The sequence below is a fragment of the Tetrao urogallus genome (assembly GCF_951394365.1).
Source record: "Tetrao urogallus genome assembly, chromosome: 2".
NCBI classification, from domain to species: domain Eukaryota; kingdom Metazoa; phylum Chordata; class Aves; order Galliformes; family Phasianidae; genus Tetrao; species Tetrao urogallus.
The window spans coordinates 16,967,261-16,991,726 of NC_136814.1; the positions used below are offsets into that span (position 1 = coordinate 16,967,261).

Genomic DNA, 24,466 nt, shown 5'->3' on the forward strand with positions numbered 1-24,466 from the left:
AGTACTTGAGTATGGCTCTTAAAAACCACATGCTCATAATCGTGACAAGCAGGAACGACTCAAGTTCTGAGCTGAGAATGACAATTCATAGATTGAGCATGGTCACAGTTAGATCTCTGGAACATCCCAAGAAAATAAACCTTAGCACTGGTTTTCCCCAAACCTCCAAGGATGAGGCCATCAGCTTATTAAAAAAAACACCAGGATTTAATTCTTACCTTGATTAGGGGATGCAGTCAGTGGTCCATATTTCAAGTGTTATCATTTTTTAAGCAAAAATGCTCAATAATTTAAGTGGCTCCATTACTATCCTGGTGAATTTATAGAAACTTGAATATAGGGAGTAAAATGTTTAGGAACAATGATTATTTTGACTTTATTAGTACAGAGTCAGGAGAACAACAAATGTTTATGAAAGACCTCTTTCAAGCTACAGAGGAAAGGTGCAACGTATGACCATATCAATCCTACAGTTTATCAACTCATTCAGTTTCCTCAGAAACTGAGGCATCAATATCTGCTTGGTTGAGTTAAAGTAAATGCTTTTTTATTCAATCAATTTTATTCAACTTTTTTATTAAATCAATTCAAAAACTAAATTATTAAATATATAGCTAATAAAATGTTTAATTCATCAAACAGCAAGCCTTAATCAAATACTGTATGATCACTACGATCAGATGATAGGACTATTAACATCTCAAGCTGCAACTGCAAAATGATTCACCACCTTCCAAAAGCACATTCCAAAATGAACGGGCAAATGTTCTGAAATTTCAGTTCTTATCTAGAAATCCTCTACTTATGTTAACTTTATGTAATTTGTCTCCATCTATTCTTACAAGGTCATCATGAATTCTACTTCTGTAGTAGAACTCAGCCCTTCAGTAGAGAGTGAGGATCATTAAAAAAAAGAAAATGAAGGCAGATTATCACTCAGTGGCTTTAATTCTCATCCAATTAATAAATCTTGGGCTAGTGTATGCTCACCTTTCGCAGGAGGAAGCAAATACGTTCAATATTCCTCAGCCGCTCTCTCTGTTAAGAAAAAGTAGGGAAAGAGGCAGAAGATTAGCTGGTGCTATAAATTAAAGATATTACCAGTACATAGTGAGTCAAAATCATAATTATTGGCTGTAAAGATGAACATTATTCATCTGAACCAACTGTATTCGCTTCTGATGTACTGCCTACAAGTCAAACAATCTGCTCATTTCCAAGCCCCAATGTTATTTTTTTTCATCTGTTACTGAGCATAGCAATAAAAACAGGGGTTTCAAGTCTGTGTTAGCTGTGAGTCAGAAGCTCAAGTCAGCGTTTGTGACTCTAACCATTGGTGCCAATGTACACCACAGAGACCTGGCCTTGCATTTTCAGGTACTCAATTTTGGCCTCAAGACATTTCTGAATGGGAAAAACAACTGCAAAGTTCACGTGGTAGTTCTTCTGCTCTCACTAATAGAGTACCCGAGCAAAATGATATTACAATTTAATTTCTGCAAAATCAGCATATCTTGCAATTCCCAGTGAGTTTATGGGGGCAAGTTCTGCTGTCGCTATAGTGATACAAATCTGATGCATGTTTAATTGGAATTAGCAAAATAATTTTGGATTACAGCTTTCACAGGAAAAAAAAAAAAAAAAGAGCTTTCTTCTGCTACAATCTGGGTTGCATTTTGGATCATTAGGTAAAACTGAGTTTACAGTCAGTTTACATGGTGACATTTAAACTTTCACATAACAAATGTAACAGAATGTGTTATTTACTCTTCAAGCACAGGAGAACAGCCCTGCTCTGGGACAAACACATCTAGGAAATGCACTTCTTATCAAATCTCTTCAAAGATTTTGACTGATTTTTACAGACGGTTTTGGGAAAGGTCATCAAGCCATGCTGGAAAGCAGAGAAAGCAAATGGTTTCTAAAAGGAAAACTGGTGCCACAGAATCAAAAGAAAGTTCTAGCATCACATTAGGTGTCTTTTAGGTTTTAAACTTCCAAATTATTTTCCTACTTCTTTCAGCAAATAGCAAAGTTATCAGAATAAAGAACCACCATCTGGTTTCCCAGGTCTAGTCCAACACATCTATTCACCAAACTAGAACTGACTTCACAGCAGGCTCTCTTTTCCCCTCCACACTCATGCTTTGACGTATGGCTCAATGTATCTCCTCCTGTTTAGCAGCTGTTGCTTAGCACACCACTGGTTGTACTCACTGCGTGGGCTGGGTTGCACTGATCTATTGGGCTTTTGAAGTCCGTCCGTAGCTCATCAAAGGCAATTATCTGAAAAACATTTTTTTTCAAACACTGCAATGACTGTTCAAACAAATACTTCTTTTTCTATTAGCAGCTAGTTAGAAGGATGGCCTCATTGCCTCCCTTTCTTCTGCTTCCTGAGAAAATATGGGAACCTAGCTTCCTAATACACTCCTTTCAGATCTAATTCATTAAAATGAAATGTGGGGTACTCCCATAGACAAAATCTGGAATCCATTAATCTTTCTGTCATACTGTAAAACCACATCTGCAGCTTTTCCAGCATGGTTGTTTTCCATGTTTCTGCCCTTAGACTTCATTCTGAAACTTTCAAAAGATGTTAAACTACTTTCCAAACAAATGCATCTTTAGACCTGATGGAAAAAATCACTAACTGCCTAACACACAGAGTCGCATCAGATACAATGCACCAGGCTTAATGCATATACAACAGACTCCTCTTATCAGTTGTTGAACTTACTTCAGATATTAATTCTGAATTAGTGTTGTCTTTATTATTAAGCTGCTATTCGTTATCAAGCACTCTAAAGAAAAGCATGCCCTACCTCAATTGCGGCAGGTTTTGGAACACTTACCTCAGACATCATTAATGGAGGGAAAGCTTTTGCACAGGTGCTTTAGTTTCATCCATCAGCTGATGGATAAGCTGGTAATTACTGCCTGCTTTTACAGCACAGCATAAAAGTACCCGTTAAATAATAATATGTGATAATGTTTTCTTGGAAATGAAACAGCTGTAATTGCCCTCAGCATGTTTCATTCAAAGATCTCAAAGAGTGTTCTTAACTTCATGGCTGTATTTTATTAATACCTCTGCTGGCTACAATCGAGGAGCAGAGGCTCCCTGTGACAGGCACCACATAAAACACACAATAAAACAGTGATTTCTTTTTAGACAATTTACAGCTAGGAAAGTATTTGTATCCACTGAGAAGATGAGGTAGCAGCCAGGTAATTGGTATGAGTGCAGCAGTCGTTCTGTGTCATGTTCAAACTGAGTAACTGAGGGGGGATCAGAACAGACCTGCTGTATAGTTAACACACATTCATTTTACAGATATGACATGCAGATACAAGAAGTCTGAAAATGAGCTGTCCATAACTACCATCATAATCTGCTGAGAGATCTGAGGGTAAAACCCAGTTACACACATTTAACCAGCACCCTAATGCTGCATTCATCATGCTGGAGCACATTTAAAATCAAAAGTGGGGCATTTTGTAGGAATTCTACAGAATTCAATTTATTCCACTGTGACAAGTCATATGCCAGAATAAACCAAAAGAACGATAAAGCATGATTATAAGTGAAGGATTTCTCCCCATTAGTGTAGTATCTCTGTAAGTCAAAATTCAGATCAGCAACAAGCTGTTAGGTGAAAGTGCAATAACAGAGACTGTGAGAGGGTCATAATACAGCTGTGAGGAATAAGGCTCATTATAATTCTATACTTAATACTTCTTGAGCAGTTCTTCATTTACTCAAGCTGGGCAAACTGTTAGGAAGGTAATGACCGTGCAAGACACTTGCTTGTTTGTAATTGGGTATTGATGTGGGCACTGGCTGCATCCCGTAAAGGGAGAAGGTAAGGGGGTGCCTCTGTTCACAGCTCTGCCACAGATCTACTCTGGGATCCTGTGCATCTCCCCTGAATTGTCTTTGCCTCACTGCACCAGTACTTACAGATGTCATTTTAAGACAGGAAAGCATTAGGAGATTTGAATGACAACTCTTTTTAATGTACCATGGAAACGGGTGTTGCAAATACAGAGATGAGCTCAAAATTTCCTTGAAACGAGGAAATAAACAAGCCCTGAGTGAATTTGCTGTGCTGTTCCTTTCGGTGGTCAGTAACAGCAAGGAGTTTGAGAAAATAATGAAATGGCAGTCCGCAAGAGCCAGTTCATGGCTCCCTGTTCACTGCAGGGAGATGGACTAGGTGGCCTATAGTGGTCCCTTCCAATTCAAGAGTTACTATGATTCTTCACTGGAAGGGACGACTGATCTGAGACAATAACATGGAGAACTGGAAACACTGGAATAATGAGGTGGACCCTATTCCACAAGGAGTCCAAAAAAAGGCTTCAAAGCTTCACTGAATGTAGAGGTTTGATGATAACGCTGGAACACGTTTAGATGTAGAAGAAGTAGGCCATTTTGAAAGACAGAACCATTAAAGGCAGGGGTCTGTTGAGCAGGCCTTACCTAATGCAGAAATCTTGGAGAAATACTAAATGACATTTTGTAAATGAAATTAACTTCAAATATGCTACATTTTTAGACTTCCTGCTCTCCCTCTCTCTCCTTTCTTCATTCTTTCTCCAGCAGCATTTTCAGCTCCACAGACAAACCCCTGCTCTTTATTTGCTGGCAAGCAATTCATTTCTCATTATGCCTCCATAATATCTAAAAGCACTGAAATGAATCAGAAACTATTAAGCATATGGCTTTCTCCAAATCAATAATTCCAAATACAACAGTCTATCAGGCAGACCACTTGGGATTATACCTGCAAATCATGACAATTTTAAGATACATTTCTATTACACCTGCCAGAAATAGACTGAGAATTTGTATCAAGCACACAGAATTAGAGGAAAGTTTCTTCAGCAAAAGTTTCAGTCTTGCTCTGGAAAGAGGCAGACAGAAATAACTCCCCCTAATTCTTAATGTTTTACTTTCATAATAGTTTATACTTTGTTAAATCCAGAGGAATGGAGATACAGTGATTACAGGAAGATACCTTCTTTCATTCATGAAAATAGTGTATTCCTATTTGTCCTTCACAGTGAAAAGCTATAAAGTGCAGTGTTAGGCAGGTTCACAACTAGAAGGGATGTAAAGAAGCTCCCTTTTTTTTGTTTGTTTGTTTGGTCATTTGGGTTTTTGGATTGCTCTCAAGACATCCAATTTCTAAAGCCACAGATAGGAAATAATGGAAGCAAAACTGTGTTTTCTTAAGATTGGTGGCTGCACACAATACAGTCTGTAACTGTAAAACAAACCATGTTGCATTACAGGTGGGCTGTGCTGCTGAGAAGTTTGCATAATCAATTAGTAAACATTTTGCTCTTCCAATTACAACTAACCTTGCGTAGAAGTTCAGTGCTCTAGGGTATTGTGCGGTTGGAGTTGCCATTTAACCCTACAGAAAAACAAATAATTAACTACTTGCCATTATTAAGTATTTCACAGGAGGTGTGGGGTTCTGGCCATACTCCAAAAAAACCAATCTGCTGCCCAATTATTCATACATTTCAGCTTGATGCAGTATAGCTACCTGCTTTCCATACAGAGCCCATCAGAGATGCTTATTGCTATAGAACAGCACTTGAGTGTGTTTGAGGTCCACTTCAGAAATTGCCACATTTGTCAGTACCATGACAGAGCAGATCATTTAAAGGCAAGCAATGGAATAGATCCCAGTCAGGCATTGCCATCATTTAGCTTTCGTAAAATGAATGTATTTTAGAAACTGTTCTGCATCTTTTAGTCATCCAATCTGATTTGATCCAGTGTGGCAATTTAGACATACACACATGTGGGCATCAGTGACCTCATCTCTGCAAAGGCTGGGCAACCAACACACTGTTCCAAAGGAAAACAACCAACTTCCAGTCACAGTGTCTAACAGAGAGCCACATGGTTGGCATTTTGGAAGCATACACCAGGGACTGATCTTAAACAGAGGAGAAAATTACCTACTTTAGTAAACGTTACTGTTGAACATGGCTTGATAGAATAAGGATCGTTTCATTTTTTTCATGTTTAGCAAAGACTTTAATCATTACTGCAAAAGGGGCAATGGATGCTGACTCACCCTCTGACTTGGAAAATTTTTCCTGATTCCACACTGCAAAACACTGCAGGAAGTTTGCCCTACCACTGCCCTATCTGCACTTTTTTTTTCTGTTGATAGAAATATGCTTGTGGGTGTTATCAGTCTAATAAAACTAAAGGTTTATACAATTCACAATTGCATTCTCCCGTGATTCACATCATCTGCAAGTCTCAAAGATCCAAGTGTAAGTCAGAAAGGAGTTTGCCCAGTTTAAACGTGCTCTGAACAGATGAGATGGGGATGACATCGTAGGTTTCAATACACCTACAATTGCATTCAGATTTACAAAACGTGCATTAATTACCTGCACTCCCTGTGCTCATCTCTCTCGACAGCAACAGCTTTGAAGAACGAAGTATTCAAATAGACAAAACCTGAATTTTGTCTTCTTATCCACACAAACTGAAAATTTCACCTATTAATGGCAGGAATTAATTATAACCTCTCAATTTTAGGGAAGACTTTTTGTTTTTAAACCACTGAGCTCTCAAAGAAACACTTTTCAATGGAGAATGAGATGTTTTCAGGTGGTGGGTGGGGTTACTGTGCATTTGAATTCAGTGACAACAAAGAAGTTGGATATTACTGCTCATTGGTATCTTAGAAAAATTAAAATATATGTAAAACAGAACTTAGTGACAACCACACTAAGCACAGAACAGAACAGCAGCATTTAACATATGTTTCCTTGCCACCACCCTGCCAGTCCTGTCCTGCAAAACTGTTGTTAGTGGCTCATCTAAACATTTGTCTCCCCCTCTGCTCTCATGCACAGCTCCCACACAGGCAGCTCCTGGCTGTCTGCAAGTCAGCACATGGACAGAAGGTAGACAGGTTTAGGAGCACACTGTGCTTACGTTCATTTAATGCCTGCCCATCAGCTGCTGGATAGACATCTTTACCGTGTTTGGGAAATACTGTTGAACATTAATCATGTTTGAATTACGCTGGGTAGTTCAAGGGCAAGCTGGGTGAGTTACTTTGATGGATTTTGTTGACCAGAAGCTGTGAGTCAAAATGTGTGAGAGAGCGTCAGTCAGTGAAGAACACAGAAGGAGCTGAAAAGGAAGATACATCACTTGGTATGATGGAGCATGGGGAGCTTGCAGAGAGATGAAAAACAGCACTGATGTGGACAAAGTGACAGACTGAGAGAACACTTCCTGCCACCCGACTGTTACTGTGATGCAAAATAAAACCAAACAAGAAATTTTGCTCTGAGGTTGATGAACGTTTTCTCAAAGATGGTTTGTCCTCTCCTTCCATCTGAAGTGATCAGGTCCAGGCTACCAAGCAATGTAAATACAAGGAAAACTGTTCATAGGGCTTCCTCTGAGCCAATACCTCCTCTGTCATCTCCTTGGAGAACGCTCATTTGAGCTTAGCAGCAGCTTGTCACTGTACTTTCAAGATTCTTGCAAAACTCCATAAATCAGAAGAGATGTAAACTGTACTACAAGGATTAATTCTATGGTCTCCAGTATGGCCCAGAGATATCCAGTAATGCAGCTGTCAGATTTAAACTGCTTTTTGAGTACCTCCTTCCTCCCCCTCACCAGGGCCACTTTGTGTACCCTCAGCACTCACAGCATCATCATCAAGCTTAACTTGACAATCTTATTTCAAAAAACAAACAAACAAAAACCTGATACTAGGCCAGGAGAGAAAAATAAATCTAATATCACTGGAAAAACTACCAGCTCCTCTTTTCTGACATGATAGTGAAGTACAGCTAAGAGCAATTCAGTCTATATGGTTCACTAACTCTGGAAAAGGGTGGAATGCAGGTTGCACTGTTAAGGAGATATTTTCCTCACTTCCAGTGCTTGCATGTGCCATTTGTTATTTGTTTTTACCAACCACTACCTAACATCAGATGGCCTGGGGTTGTTAAGGTCTGAAAATTGAGAGCTTGGCTGCTCAGAGGATGCAGTGTTCAGCTCTCATTTCATGTTGCATTGGAACAAATCAGCATGTTCATAGCACTTCTTGGTTGCTGCTCAGGTGCACAGCCCAGATTTCATGTTTCTGTGCAACAGCAGGGTAAAGATCTAGCTCACTTTAGAACACTTGAAGCTGGGTACATATGCAGCAAAACAGTAATTCCCAGACTCCAGTCTCAAGTCACTTTCTGCCTTCAGAAGAGAGGACAACGTAGGCTGCTGCTGCTTAAGTTAATTCAGGAAAAATGGAATAGATTAACCAAAGCTATGCCGCATCATCACATATGCTAGCCCAAAGCTGAGAAACAGTCTTTGTCTTTCTAAGTCTTGGGATTAACTTTCACACTTTCCAGAAAATCTCCAGACTTGTACAACTCTCTGCTTTACACTTCTTAAAAAGGGAATTTTTGTGTTCTTATTTCATACATCATAAATTCATCATTTATTGTGTTACTCGTGCACTTAACACTAGTGATCTGTACTCAGTATGGCAGCTGTGCTTAAAGAGCATGAAGGTTTTTTTTGGCAGCCCTCATAACTGCTTCATGCTCAGGTGCACACATTCAGTTTGTGATCCATGGGAAGTGCACAGAATTATTAATCAAGGTTACAACCATACCTATAGTAAGCTCACTATTTCAGCAAGGCAGACACTGAAGCACAGTGACTAAAATGTTGGAGGTACGCAGCATTACAAGCATACAAAACTGTTCTCACACATGCCCCCCAAGAGCTATCTTTTTTCAGCATCAAAAGAACTGCAATAAAGCAAAAGTTCTTCACAAAGCAAACTACCTTGTTTATTGGAGATCCAAAATAAGTTACTGCACAGCTTCGTAATACTTACAAACTTGAAGGCTGGGGAGCTGCTGTGCAACTAGAAACATCATGGGAACACAGAATCATTAGGGAAAAGACCTCTAAGGTCACCTAGTCCAACTACCAACCCATCCCCACAGTGCTCACTAATACCTGAACCTGCTCTGGTGCAATTTACAGCCATTACCTTAAGTATAATGGAAACAGTCTAGAGAAGAAACATTACTCAAGGATGTAATGCAGCAGTAAGTAAAACATAAGCTACAGTGACCACAACTTGGAAATGAAAAAACACATAAGCATCCAGGGAAATGTTTTTGGCCTCTTCTAGCCTCCTATTCCATAAATAAAGAACATCTACCAGTGACCCTGCACACTAATCTCATTAAACAGCGCAAACAAGATCCCCATTTTTGGTGGTGTATACATCAGAGTTTTCAAAATGCTGTATTTTCTCCTGGGCAGAACCATTTCTGTCATTTTCAATAGACTAATACTCAAAGAATATCCAGATGTAACACAAAATCAGAAATTGTTCCCAAACCACATTTTTACCTTTTGACTTCAGACAACTGGATTGTGAGGCATAGTTCGATATTATATCACTGTATTTGTTTTAATAAAACACACTGCTTATAGAGAGTGAAACATCTTATCTTACCTTCTAGATCAAAGTGCCTCTTGTTTGTACCATAATGAAACAGTAATGATAGTAAATGTTATTATTTTATTATCATTTAATTCTCAAAACAGAATCCATGAAGAAGTACCGGAGGGGACACTTTGGGCTGCCAAGTATAGCCCCTTATTTCTGCCAACCCAAGTGTTCCAAGTGATGACTATGCCAAGCTTATTTTGAAAAGGAGGCATACAGTTTCCCCTCTTACTGTTCCAATTGGAAGACTATTCCATTTGGAAGCATTTACAAAGCTGCTGTGAAACCGTGAACCTGTTCCTAAATGAAAGTTGTTCACAGACAACACCTTGCCATTGCAAAACACTACTTCATTACAACAGCTATTTAATAAAATGAGAAAGTTTTATTTTGCAGGAACTTGCAGTTGGAGTGACTCCAAAGCCATTTGTCTTCAGTTCAGCAGAAGACTCCATCCCTAGTTCCTGCTAGCTGACATTCATACAAACCCACACATACACATGCAGATCCTGTGCACTGCAGCCCTTGCACAAGAGTAAGAATTAATAACAGAGCTAAATGATGCTGGGACTGTATCTATTTTTCAAGTTTTTCCTTAAAAGCATGGGTTAACTCTTGGATATCTGGCACATTTTATCTTGACACCTGCCAACAGAAACTAAATCTAATCAATACCTTCTTTTGAAAAACTAAAAACATTTTTCTTGCCAAATTTCTGTAGGAGCGCTTATACACAAGTAACATGTCTAATTATCTCAGCATTTATTAACCCTTCACTTCTAGGCGGGTTGATAAGAAGAAAGGTCCTTCTGAAAAAGAGACAAGTGCTGTGAGATGTGCAGTAACAAGCAGCAGAAAAACACAAAATGGTGAAATAAATTTCCTTTTTCAGGCTTCATATGGCCATCCAGTATTCTGTGGCTGAGAGGACATCACACTTTCCCATCTTCAATTTTGGCTGGGACTGACAGCTCCAAAAAGAATCAGTGGCTGAATGCCAAGGAAAAGAGAAGTCCCTAACTCAGAAGCACAGCAGGAATTTAATCTGAAGATGAGTGGCAGTCAGGGAAATCCTCCCTATGAGCCAAGCTGTGGCCAAAGAGATAAGAAAACCTGCTTGCTGCTACCCATATGATTGCACCTTCACAGCTTTAGTTTGATTGGGAACCATTAGAGTGGAGAGAGCTGGCACAGCCCTGCTCGCTGTCCCTGCAATCAAAGCCACACTGCAGGAATTTACATACGGCAGGTGCAGGGACTGTCTGAAAAGTCAGCAAAGCTTTTGAATTAGTAATGGAATTCAGTCAATCATCCAGAAATTGGAAAGAGTTTCATACTGGCAGATAACACCATTGCTATTTATGGACTTCAATATCTCTTACAGAAGGATAAAGACACCCAAAGACATACTGAAGTCTGATCCTTTAGACAGCAGTTCGGACAGTACTTAGAAAGCCCTACATTCCAAACACCTACATTGTTTGTACTGCAGGTTTTGCATTGCAGACCAGGAATGAACAAATGTATGAAGCTAATGAGCATTGCCCGCCTGGTCCACATCGTGAACTTTCAGAGTACAGCTGCCAATGCCACGCACCGATGATTCCTTACCTATATATCTTTGTAGCAGGCACAATTCTACAGCATATATGCATATATGCAGGTTTAAACCTTTGTGCCCTGAAAAAGTTCTAGGTAATGGAAAAACAAAAAAATGATGAAGCTCAAATATTACTAATGCTGTAATTTTAGATGATATATTATCCTAATAGGTGAAATACTCAACTCCAACTTTCATGCTGGTACTAAACAAACCTATAATCCTTTCCCATCAATTACAGTCTCCCTTCCCTCTCCCTCTACTTGGACATTTTTAACTGCTTATCTCTGAAGCTCAACACATGTTCTAATATTTGTAACAGCACTTCTTCATGACCCACATGGGTATTTCAGTCAATGTCTCAGTATTACCTCCTATGACATAGTTCTCTGCCTTCTTCCATAGGATCTCAGCCACAAACCCACTTGGTATTTCAGATGGCCATATTGAGATGCATTTGCATGTTCATTTTATTTCAAGTGAGTCTTATATTTCTCTGGAAGTTGGAATTACATAGCCAATGAAGCAAGGACAGGACATAAAGCAGAAAAATGTGGACTGATCTTTGCATCATTAAGCATAATTATGGTGGAAAACACCCTCCTGGCTTTCCACTTTTATGAACTCCTCTAACAGAGAGTGACAGACAGTTTCTTAAAATGATTATTCAAAATCGCAGGAATGGATGGGTAACTACTCTCAAAAGCCAAATAAGTTAATCTTTTTTTCTCCGCACATTATTGTATCCTTTTGTTAAACATCTTCTAAAACATACATATGTGTTTTTTTTCTTTTCATCGTATCTACCCACATAACTCAGTAGCTTTCTAGACTATATATCTGAAATGCTGGTTTTGATCAGAGTCTTAACACTACAGTCAAACAGAGCTTAAAGAGGAAAGTGAGATGAAATGTATTTATCAATAAAAGTAAAGAATAACAATTATGTTTTGCATTTAAAAGACTTACTTCATGACAATGAAGACCTTAACAAATGCACCACTCCTATGTTTTATACTAGGGGAAAAACAAAGCTCAGAACTTAGATTGCAGAAGTAGTTGCAGATGAAAGAGAGCCCCCTGAATTTCTGCACCAAACCTAAACGTTTGGGGAAACAAAGAATACAAGAATACTGTCAGCAGACTAATAGCATATGAGAAGCTATGAAAACTTTGTGTTTCTGTGTGATTATTATACTGTTGTTCATCCCTGGAGCAGAGCATTGCCTTAAGCTGTGCCTTTCTGGATTAAGATTGCAAATGGCTTTAAACCACTCAAGGGTAGAAAATTGTTCTATCTGTCAGATTTCACAGTAATAATTGTATGGCATTTCTCTGCTCTACTTAACTTGAATTTCTTATGCTGCTGCTATTAAACAACTCTCTACACTGCTAATGCAAACAAAGCACTTGTGGTTCCATCCAGGGCTGCATAAACATACAGCTGAGCAACTGGCTTTCGATTCTTAGCTCTGTGTGAGGTGGTACTACATTTAATCCAATACAGTTCAAACTTTTGAGCTCTAACTGGAAGTTTAAGATAGCTTAACGGTCATTAAAATCTTACTGTAACTTCTCAACACACCGTAAGCTTTTTCCACTAGAAATTCTGATCTGCAAAATAAAATGCATGCAGTGACTGTTCCACAAATATAATTGAAAAGGCTTCCCTATCTACCTATGGAATTGTAGAGGCATAACTATACTATTTTTGTTAAATAGTGATAAAAACCCAAAGAAGGTGGCTCTCCTGCCCAGAACATGTAGCTACACCAATGCAGACTGCTATGCCTACACACATCACTATATTCCCCCACATAAACAATAACTACACAGACAGTCAAAAGCAGCAGCGTTGCTTCCGCTGCACCAAGTCAGATTTCTGAGCATGTGGAGAGGTGCAGGAGAAACTACTAAGAATAACCATTTGGCAGACACCTAGAAGTCCATGTATTAGCAGAAGAATGAAAAACTCCATCCATTTTGTGAAAGAGGCAGAGATTTATCTTCAGGAACACAACCATACTGTGAAGAGTTTCAAGTATTTTGAATTGAAAGTTACTATCTCAGTGTGTTACTGGTTGCTATTATTATAGCAACACTACAGACAATATGAAAAACCAACCTGATTTCTACATGTAAAAAATTCACTTCTTGTTTTGACAAAAGCACAGAAAAAAACCTCAGCAGTTGCAAAATTCTGTTAAGAGCATGATGTTCCCAGAAGGCTGATCTGACAAGCATCTATTGACAGCTTTCTATAACTGTTATGAAAAGAGTGTTTAAAAGTCACCTCATCCAACTGCAAGGAGAAACAATTTTAACAGGTAACAACAGGATTCTGGACACAGATTTCCCTTTTTCTCCACAGTCACTGAAATATGTTCCCCAGTTATCCAGAAGCTGAGATGTGCCAACCTTCTCAATCAGGAAGGAAGTTCTACCTTTTCCCCCAGGTATGGAGTTGAGAGATGACCTACAATTGTGCCACAGCTTCACACCCACTCCCTGGCTTTCAGTCCAGACCAGCTGAAATCCAGCCAGGAAAAAAAAAAAAAGAAAAAAATCAGCTTTGCACTGATAAATTGCAGCTCATTACAAGAAGGAAAACGAGCAAGCAAGCTGTACAGGAGACATGATCCTAACACAGTTGTACAGAGCCTGTTTCTGAAGAGGCTAATAGTTCTTCTCCCTGCAGCTAGAACACATTTCAGAACAGACTTCCAATGGAGGAGGAGTTTTTAAGGTAGGTGTGCTGCTTCATTACAGTGAGACAGTTCAGAAATGAGCAGCATTATGTGAATGAAGAACAACCCTTGACATGCTTTGAGGGACAGAACGTATTGATAATAACATCAAGCAAAAATAAAACATCAAAGCAAAAGGTCTTCACTTAGCAGCAAAAATGATGGCTATACCACATTGCTCTGAGCAGAAGTAAAGGTTAAATGTACCTACAGATGCATTACTTAAATGTATTTACATTCAGTACTGTAAGGAAACTCTTCTGCCAGCATAGACTTAAAAATCATGTCTTCTATTTCTCACAAGAGCACCTGAACTCATTTCTTGCAACGTTTTTTGGAAATAAGGTTAATTCCATTGCTGTTATCTTGCTACAGTGCATAAAGACATTTCACTGAAGGGTTTATTGAGGCAAAAGACCTACCCTCGCTTTTTAATACTAGAAACGTATGAAATATGTGACTATTGCACCCAGCAGGTCACCCATTTCTGGAGACTCTGAGTCCATGTCGAAGGTGACATCAGGGCCTATCACCAGGATTTGACAATCAAGCACAGAGAGCCCAAAATCTGAGCACCTTCATAGGTACTCGGAGAAATAGTTTGTGCAGCAAAGGGAGCTGAACACACATCTCCCACACCTGCTGTACTTTCAGTGCAATCATCCTGCCAATAATCTGCTCTGCATATGTTCTCCTATTGCTACATGCAATGGAGCATTTCACATGGATTCATGAAAACCAGGCTTTTCCATTTAAGTAACAAAATCAAAACCTTTTATACATTGGACTATCTAACCACTTCTGATTCTTCAGCTCAGCGCAGCAGTGACAACAAACTGACATGCCCTATCAGCAGCGCTGTCCCTTGTTAGCCAGGCACTAAGTTGATGTGACAGACAAGTCTGTTCAGAAAAACCATCTGTAACAGTGTGGATTCCCAGTCGTGGCCAAACATTCATCAAGGTAACAGAGGGCAACCCAGCAAAGGTCACACAGACTCAAGCCTCGCTTTTTTCTTCTATCCTGGAAAAGAGGCAAACAAAGACCAGATCTGCAAATAAATTGTTAAAAAATATATATAAAGTTAAGCCAAAGCATTATCCATAATCTCAGTTTCCTCAGTGGGCCAAGGGCAAATTACAAGCACTTAGATTCAAGCTTTCAAGCTGTGGTGCTGATGTGATTCATGGCTCTGATTCAGGTAATGGACAGCACAGCTGAAATGGCTTGCTGACTTCCCAAACAACACTGGTGAGAAGAAAATGATGGCATTTTGTATCCCAGTCCAGGAGAGACTGGAGAACTCTACTTTCAACAAAAGAAGGAGAGCGCTGCTCTGCTCTTGCTTCTCCTTAGACTAAATGTCACACTAAGAAAGTGCAATGAGAAATGAAACAATGAGGAGGTATTGCTCATTACCTCTATGTCACTAACTCATTACTAGGGATTTGTACATCTTCTACTTGTATAGGTCACATTCTTTACTACCCAGCTTTCCCCACGTCAGAAACAGGCTAGGTTTGGGCTTGTGAAAAGCATGACACACAAGGGTAAACTTATAGGATGTTGGCATGGTCACATTGGACTGACAGCAGGTTAATCCTGGCTGGAAACCACGTAACAAGAGGAAGTATTCTTCTCTTCCTGATTTTCCTCAAAATTACAAGTTATTTCTGATCAAGTTCACTTCAAATGTAATGTGCTCGCATGCAGTCTTACCACTTGCTTTTTCCCCTCTCATCAGACCTCCAGTATGGGAGATGTGGAAGCAAAGAGAAACAGACTTTAGAGCCACAAAGCTCTGTGTTCATAAATTATTCTCAAAGCTCTGTGTTCATAAATTATTCTCAGAAAAATGTACTTCAATTCTTTCTATTTGTTAACAACATAACACAAAGCTAGGAACAAACAGGATGCTTCTGCAGAATAATTTCAGAGAAAGGGCAGTAATAAATGAGGAAATATACCAAAATAAATACAACTAGAAAAAAAATCTGCTTCCAAGGAGAAGGTAAGAGAATGAGATAAGAAGACGAAATGTTTTTCCAGTATCAGTAGGACAGAAGTCATCAATGAAAGTCTGGTCAGTTGGCTATTGCTATATCTAACAAGTTTCCGATCTTATCATCACACCACAACTTATTCTACTTAGTTTTCAAAGAATCCTACCTATTGTAATAAGTTATTATTTTGTTCCATGCATCATTTTTTCCAGTCAGTTCTCTCCTCAACAGTGTCAATTCACAGTGTAAAAACTGATGTTTAGGAGAGATACCTTCCCCCACTCCTTATGTTGAGTTCTCTTCCGTTTCACCACAGGTTTCCCATTGCTGCTGTCACCTCTTTTTCCTCTCTTGCATTCCCCATTCCTACCAGCAGTGATTTATCCATGTTCACCAAACCCCACAAAACACATAAGTGCACCTGGGTTCTGCCACTAATAAATTTGTCCAAGCATGTCACATTTTACAGCATACCCTCACAGAAGACTCATTACACAGGCCACCCAAAAATGCCCACTACCTGAATTCAACTACAGTTTCTGCATTCAGCCAGCCTTCTCTTCTCATGGAACTGTTTCTCAAGCAAGAATTCTACATTTTCAATCTTTCTTCTTTTTAACCTTTACTCATAATACACTTTCTTATATCTAATATGATCTCCATATCTTTCTCCTCAGAGTTCCGCTTCCCTTAGCCCAACTTCTCCCCTTTTCATGAAGATTTTCTTGCCCATTATCCACTTAGCAGTGTGGTAATAGCAATGCTGTCTCAGAAAGGAGCCTGCTATGGGGTGGCAGGCCAAAATGCTGGCTTATCTGTGTATCTTGCCTCCAGCCTGCACAGCTGGAGCCCAGCTGGACCAAGAGGCAAGGCAATAGAACAGGAGGTTCTCCTGCAGGTGGCATAAGGCAACGATGACAATGCTCAGAATCTCTCCCGATGTTCTTACCCATAAAGAACTTGAAGGAAGAAACCCCAAGGCATAGACACACACACCCACCAGCAACACAGCTGTGTTGGCAGAGATAAGGCAAGGTGAAACAAAACATCAGTAGTGCAGTTGTGTTTGCAGAAGGCAAGGGAAAGGCACGTGACAGCCAGTAAGAAGGATGAAACAGTCTAAGATAATCAAACACCAGCACTTTTTTCATGCCTCCACTATCTACCTACGTCCCTATGAAACTGTTTGTTTTAATTACAAGAGCATGATTAAGGATAAAGACAGATTTCAGCACAACTCCAAACAGATCTGCCATTCAAGTGATCAGCAAATCAATTTGCTAAAGGATGTAATAGTGTTTAAGCAATACTGCAAGCAGATCAACTCTGAAGCACACACAGTCAAATCGGTCTTCATGGAGTCTTCGTAATTCTGGCTTATAAATGCCCATTTATGTGGTGATACAAATAACAGTTTAGCACAAACTCTTAACACGATAAAATAACAACACTGCAGATGATTGACTAAACAATCAAGCGCTTGAAACAGTGACTCACAGCATAAAGATGGCTGGCATTTACATGCATTGAAAAATCAAATGACATTTCTTCAAAAAAAAGGAAAGAAGTAGTGCTTCTGTCAACAATGCCTGACATTTGCACAGAAACTGTTATTAGAGAATTGCAAAGACTTTAACTTACTAATTCTCACCATTTTACTGCAGATCTTCTTTGCATTTTAAACTCCATTACCCCAGTAATGTGCTTAGTTTAGACTTCCAGCTATGTTACAAAATATAAATCTGATAGCTAGGATATGACAGAACTCCCAAAAGCCTAGAAATACAAAAGGACCCAAACCAACCCAGAGGTATTTCATGACCTTCCGCACAGGTGAGGAGCTGGAGGCAATGTTCCATAGGACAGCTCCACAAAGGCGCTCATTTTTTTCTACCTACTCTTTTATCAAAACATTAGGTGTGAGTTCAGCAATCCTGCACTACCTTGAATAGAAAACCTACTGCTGTGAAAGTTTTGTGATTTTTTTCAGTGCCTCCTAATATAACTTTTCACAGTAACATCTCTAAAATAGATTCTTGTTTTATACAGTAATATTTTTCCATAGGAAAGCGGATAAAATTAGATGGATCCTTGTCCTGCTGCTACAAGGTGCTTTGATGCTCCTCAGAGTTTTCAAGGGCACACAGCGTGACACTAAGCAAGAGGAAGATGCTGTGCCCCAGCATAAAAAAATCTGTACCCAAACTAGGGTAATAGGGGAAAGGATGGACAGACCACAAGGTGAAAAACTGACTGTATCACTAGGATGAAAGACAGCGGTCACTCATCTGGAGACTGCCTGATAACCATTTTAGAGTGGATTTCCTCAGAAATCAGTATTGGTGTAAGTCTTGTTTGACATCATTGATGACTTGGAAGATGAGACAGAGCAAGTTTGCAGGTGATATCAGGAGGTATCACTGCCATTAAACGTAGCTATTGGAGGGGGGATCCAGTGATTGGGTTTCCTTTAACAGGAAGAGGATATTCTGAAGGTGTAAATTATTACCCATAGAACATGGGAACTATCCTGTTAATAAAACTGAATCTTGCTTGTTGCATGACATCATAGCCACAAACCGAGCATTTTTAATAAAATTTTCAACACCCCTCTGCTTTTTCCTTCATGAACTTTCCTTCCTCTGTCCTGAGACTTCAGGTGACTCTCTCTTTGCAGAATGAAAATAACAATACTTGTTTCATATGGGAAAGCTACCTGGTTTCCACAGAAAGTTGATGTCTTTCCAAAAGCACCAACCTACAGGAGGTAAGTCCTCAGTATCTTTAGCTTTTGATATTCTGAGACCATTGGATTGCCTGGTGGATTCACCTCTAGCTGTCAGCAGCAGGAACAGTTATAAATAAACCTCATGCCAGAGAGAGAGGAAGAGGAATGGGTCAAACAGATGTTTCTACATTCTCAAGCTGAGCATCCCCCTCTTCCCGAAAAACATTCTGATAGAAGGACATTTATCTTGAGAGGGACAAAGGAAGCAGGCAAATCAATGAAGCCAGAAGCCTGAGTGTTGGGTGTAAAGGATGATTTAACATATCTGGTGGATGAATATACAAATATATGTAATAAGAGCTACAAACTCATGCCTCAGACTCAATCAGAGAGCTGTACTCACAGTCTAATGCAATATGACAGCTGTGTTGCCTTGCTTGTTAACACGCAGAGCAGCTAAAATAAAGCACTACAAATATGGTGTTTACCAGCTTTGAGATAACATCCTTTTATTAAATAGATTTTCCAGCTAATCTTATGATTAAAAAAAGATGTGACAACTAAATATCATTGAAACAGTTCTCTGTATGTTTCTGAAGGACACATGAGACTCCACAGAATAATTTATTGTCCATAGATAATGGAGTCACTGTGAGTTGTGATACAACCAGTGGCAATCATTTACAGTTTAAAACCTTCCTCCAAATAAATCTCATATTGACAGTTCAAGCATGGAGAGAGCGCCAATTAAATCTTTTTACAGCTTTTAAGTCTGTGGTGAAGACAGACTTCTATCATTTTTAAATTATTTTAAAATTATTATTTAAGCATGGCAAGGTAGTTGCACTGAAATGTATTTATTTTTCAATATATAAAATATATTGTGTTAAGCTGCTTATGTTGCCTAGGCTGATATCTGTCTGTCAGCATTAATGTGACAAACTTCCAAGAGAAGAGTTGTAAGGAACTGTCAGGCTATGTTATAGCCAGCCCAGTCTGGCTGTGCTCAGTCTTCAAAAAGAGTGGAAATATCAGATGTTTCTTAAGCTGTTATGACTATGAAACCTTCAGGGACAATGTGCTCAGCCACTCAGATAGAGAAGAAAAAATATCTTCAAGAAATATGGATAACAACAGTGTTTCTGTTCCTACTCCTCAAACATTCATCTGATACTATTTTTAATTACATGATTATCCAATATCCTCAGAAAATTCAGTTAATGACTCATTAAAGTACAGGACTGAACTTCAATAACTGAAAGAACATTCAAGCTCAACCGAATCTGTAAGGAAACTACTTTCATTTCAAGGCAGGCTCTTAAAGGAGGTTAAACTGAGGTGGCCAGCAGCCTTTAATGAAGAGAAATCCACATCCAGCTAGGTTAGAGCTCTTTATATCAGATTCAGACGGAACAGCCAGCTATCCTCCAAATCAGTTACAGAAACAAGGCACTGATGCACAGAGAAAACTGATAGAGAAGCAGGTACTTTGAGATCAAAGTGTTTGTTCAACTCAACTTGCTATCAACCCAAGCTTTAAATGATTCTCTTGAGGACTTTCTACTTATCTTCAAAACTAAGATTATTCAATTTATCAAAAATTAGGGTAGGAATTTTCTGAGGAAACCTAGTGAGACAGAAACTGAATATTCACCAAATTCCATGTACATATCTCATGGAGAGGTTTCAAATATTTTAACTTAAACTACTGCAAATTGAGTACTAATAAATAATGAAACACAGTCCACATCATCAGAAGAAGGCAGAGAATAACAACAGAATTGGTAACATCTTCTAAGAACATAGCAGCTCCAGTTGGAAAGCAAAGATGTTTTAGGGATATTTGTAAAAAAAATTAAAATAGCAGTACTTGGAGTTCAGTTCTATTATCCACACTCAGCAGATGTGTCCTGTCAGGGGAGATTCAAGTTGGATATTAAGAAGCATTTCTTCTCAGAAAGAGCAGTGAGGCACTAGCACAGCTGCCCAGGGAGGTGATGGTGTTACTGTTCGCTGGAGGTGTTTGAGAACCATGGAGATGTGGCACTGAAGGACATGGTCAGTGGGCACGGTGGGATAGGTTGGTAGTTGGACACAGTGATCTTAGAGGTCTTTTCCAACCTTAATGGTTCTATGTTGAAGTAACTATCACTGATTTCAGCACACACTGCTCTTGCCATCATGCAGTTGTTCTATTACATTGAAGTATATTCCATAAGCCTGGGTGATTTGGAACAACTGCTTAGGCAAGCCCTATTCATTATTCCACTGGCGTAATAATCCTAAACCTTTCTGGCAGTCCTTAAGTACTACTGGTTACTAAGCAATCACACACATTCACAGATACGCTGGTGTGAGCTTGAAAGTAGATGGCTTATCTCATGAATTATTTTTTTAACCAATGTCTATCACACTTATGATTTTTTGCCTTTGTGGTATTACATAGCAGGACACTTTGAAGGTTGTTTTATAAAGCTTTCTTTGAAATAACAAATCTCAAAGCACACGATTTCATCTTAAAATATAAAGAAAGGGAAGGAATCTCTTATACATAGTCAGATTACCCAAACAATTGAACTGAGAGTTTGTAAAAACACATCACGTATTAAGGGACAACAATTAAACCACAATTTGATCACCTTCAATTCAGAAGTGGTCAACTCAGAATTTGGTCAACTTCAATTCAGACATAACTGAAATCAATGGAGCTATACAGAAAAAATGTAACATGTCAAACCCGGATGGGAGTTCAGAAAAGACCTGACATGGCTCAGCTAAACCTTGCTTCAGAGCAGTTCAGAATGGAGTAAAACTGATTAGGTAATTACAGTGTGCTTTAATGAAGAACTACAAAAAGCTAGGGACATAAACCTTGTGCATAGTTTAAATTCTGTTCATATCAACAAATTTGTGTTTTCTTCCTTGACAGACAACAGTGACCATGCAAAGGTAGGAAACAATGTTATTATGTGTACCAAAAGCCTAAAGGAGTTTCTGTAATTCATTTTCAACACCTTCCAATACTCTGACCAGCTTCACTCTGACTGTCCTGAAGAGCACAAGGAAAGAAAAAGAGATACTTCAATTTAAAAGAAATGCATCAGAAGAGTATAGTTTCCAAAAATGAACATCCTCATTTTACACTGTTTTGGTTTCACAGTTTTTATTGGATTTACTACACCGATATGAATGAAAATTACAATTTTATATAAGCCATCTGACCACCAAGCAAGAAGAAAGGAAATTAAATACATATATTCTGTTCGAGTCACTGTTATTTCATTCCAAAGAACTGCCCAAACTTCAGTCAGATTTGGGCTGGAACAACACAAAGTCAAATGCTTCCATTTGCTTTAGTCCTTTAAAGTAATCTACAAGATGCATACTCAGATTCAGTCTTAGAACCTCGGAAATCATTCAATGTGATGAGATGCTCTGATTAATCAACCATTTATTTTTTGGAACCATGCATTAAAAAAATAATAATTAAAAAGCATTTTAGCAGGTAGCAGGAAATACTACCTTCGTAAACTTGTATTTGAAATATAGCAACTGTTCATTACAAATATACTACCGTGGAAAAAAAGATGGGTTGCAGTGAAGGAGCAGGAGCTTTGTTTCTCAGTAAGACGTTCACAGTGAGATGTTCAAGGTAAAAGAAACTCCTATGACACTAAATTTAAGCTACACATCAGACTACACTTCAGAAGAAGTAAGAAATTATAACAGTTCTTAGAGGAAAGACAATAAAAATTCCTGTGTTTTGTATGTAGAGGTTGTGTTTAAAAGTTTGTTCCAGCAATGTGTTCAGTCTGTTCTATGACCTTCACAAGCCATGCATTTCAATAGAACTATCTATTTATAACTGTACCAATTCTTGCTCTATTACAGCAGAGCATTGTTTCCCGGTCATTTTCAAATTCAGTCCCTCAATTTTTCAACAAGCACATTAAAAATGAATCTATTGACAAAGCTTTCCTTTCTTAGTTGCCTCTTCTGAACCTCTAGAAACAACAGATTGCTCTCCACTGTCTTACAGATTTAAAGTTGATAGGTATTTCACCAAGAGTGAATTCAAAGTAACTACACTGATTTATGGAAGAATCATAGAATTGTTTGAGTTGGAAGGGACCCTTAAAGGCCATCTGGTCCAACTGCCCTGCAGTGTACAGGGACCTACAGCAGATCAAGTGCTCAGAGCCCCGTCCATCCTGACCTTGGATGTCTCCAGGGATGGAGCATCCATCACCTCTCTGGGCAACCTGAGCCAGTGCCTCACCACCCTGATTGTAAAAATCTTCTTCCTTATATCCAACCTAGATCTCCCATCTTTTAGTCTGAAACCATTTACCCTTGTCCTGTCACAACAGACTCTACTAAAAATCCATCCCCTTCTTTCTTACAGCACTTCTTTAGATATGATTTGCCTCATTTGCTAGATAGACTGTGCATCTTCAGGCAACAACTTCAGTCTGGAAAGAAGACAACTGCTGGAATACGATAACAGACTTCAAACACATGAAAACTATTCAAATGTATTCATAATTATGGAATTAAAAAAAAAAAAAAAAGCCAGCAGTTTAGTTTATAGCAAGTGATTGAGTATGGAAACACACTTTTTAATCTCAGTAAGTTTGAAGAATCTATAGACTCACGCTTTTGGAAACCTTATGGTTTGAGGAAGCTGAGAGAAGAGCACACAAGTGAGTAATCACGGCAATTGTACTCCTTTCCTCGCGGAGAGCAGGCGCTGACTGCTACAGATCCTTTCTAGCCTCGCGGCGCTTGGCACCACTGTCACATTTTTTGTCATTTCGTTAGTAAGAAAAGCCTTGTAACTGCACCATTAACAGCTCAGAGCAATTAGATCTCAAAGATCACTCCGCGGAGATAATTCTATTTCTACCTCGACCACGCTTACACAAAACTCAGCCAGCAGCTTTATTCTAGTTTGAATAAGAAATTCCGTCTTGGCTAACAGCGAGGGGTTTTTAATCCCACAAACGCCACCGCTTCCAAACGAAACGGACGGCCCCGCGGTACTCACATGCCAGATGGCGAAGAAGATGAGCGCGGCGCAAAGCACGAGCGACAGCATGTAGCAGAAAGCAGCGAAGGTGAAAGCCATGGCGAGGGGAGCCCCGAGCCCCCAGCGGAGAGACGTGCACCCGCGCCTCCAACACCGGCAGAGGCGGAGTTGCTCGCCTTCAGATAAAACCAGGGACGGATGAAAAACCCGTCCGGCCCCGGTGGAACCCTCCACCTGCTCTACGAGGGGGAGCGGGAGCGGTCCGGCTCCTCTCGCGCTCTGCCCTCCCCCGTGAGGGCGGTGGAGCCTCCAGCGGGGGGTGGGTTCGGCACGGGTCCCCCCACCGGCGGGGCGGGGTCTTCTGTCACCACCGCGTGTTTCTAACTGAAATGCTGTCACGACAGCGCGAGGGTGGGCTGGTACTCAGGATGACTTGGGCCGGAGAGTGAATAAAGAACGACTTGTCCAAACTTGAAATACTTTATCCTTTTCCTTTTTCCGTTTTCTTTTAGTATGAGGTAAATCTGGCTGTGGCACAGGCTGCCCATGGAGGTGGTGGAGTCACCATCTGTGGAGGTGTTTAAGAACTGTGGAGATGTGGCAGTGAGGAACGTTGTTAAAGGGCGGTGGGGATGGGTTGGTGATTGGACACAATTTGTTAGAGGTCTTTTCCATCCTTAATGATTTCTCATGATTCTGCGGTGCAAGGAAGGGTGAGATGTGACCCAGTGCCAGAGGCTGCTTGAGAAGGGGAACATGGCCAGAGGAAGGCACTGCCAGGGGTCACCTGGGCAGGCCAGCACTGAGGATCCATCGCTTC

At 39.6% G+C, this 24,466-nt stretch overlaps 1 protein-coding gene across 2 annotated transcripts in view; it reads right to left on the reverse strand.

Annotated features, from left to right (window-relative positions):
• CNIH3 (cornichon family AMPA receptor auxiliary protein 3) overlaps nucleotides 1-23,745 on the reverse strand; it is a gene marked incomplete at both ends in the record, with an annotated part of 38,197 nt that extends 14,452 nt beyond the window's left edge. Inside the window, 3 exons of one of the 2 annotated variants that reach the window (XM_079550113.1) lie at nucleotides 991-1,038; nucleotides 2,218-2,286; nucleotides 23,665-23,745. In XM_079550113.1, the coding sequence (XP_079406239.1) occupies nucleotides 991-1,038; nucleotides 2,218-2,286; nucleotides 23,665-23,745 (198 nt within the window). The remainder of the gene's footprint in view (nucleotides 1-990; nucleotides 1,039-2,217; nucleotides 2,287-23,664) is intronic. The other variant, XM_079550114.1, reaches the window with a different exon arrangement.
• Between the last annotated feature and the right edge of the window lie 721 nt (nucleotides 23,746-24,466).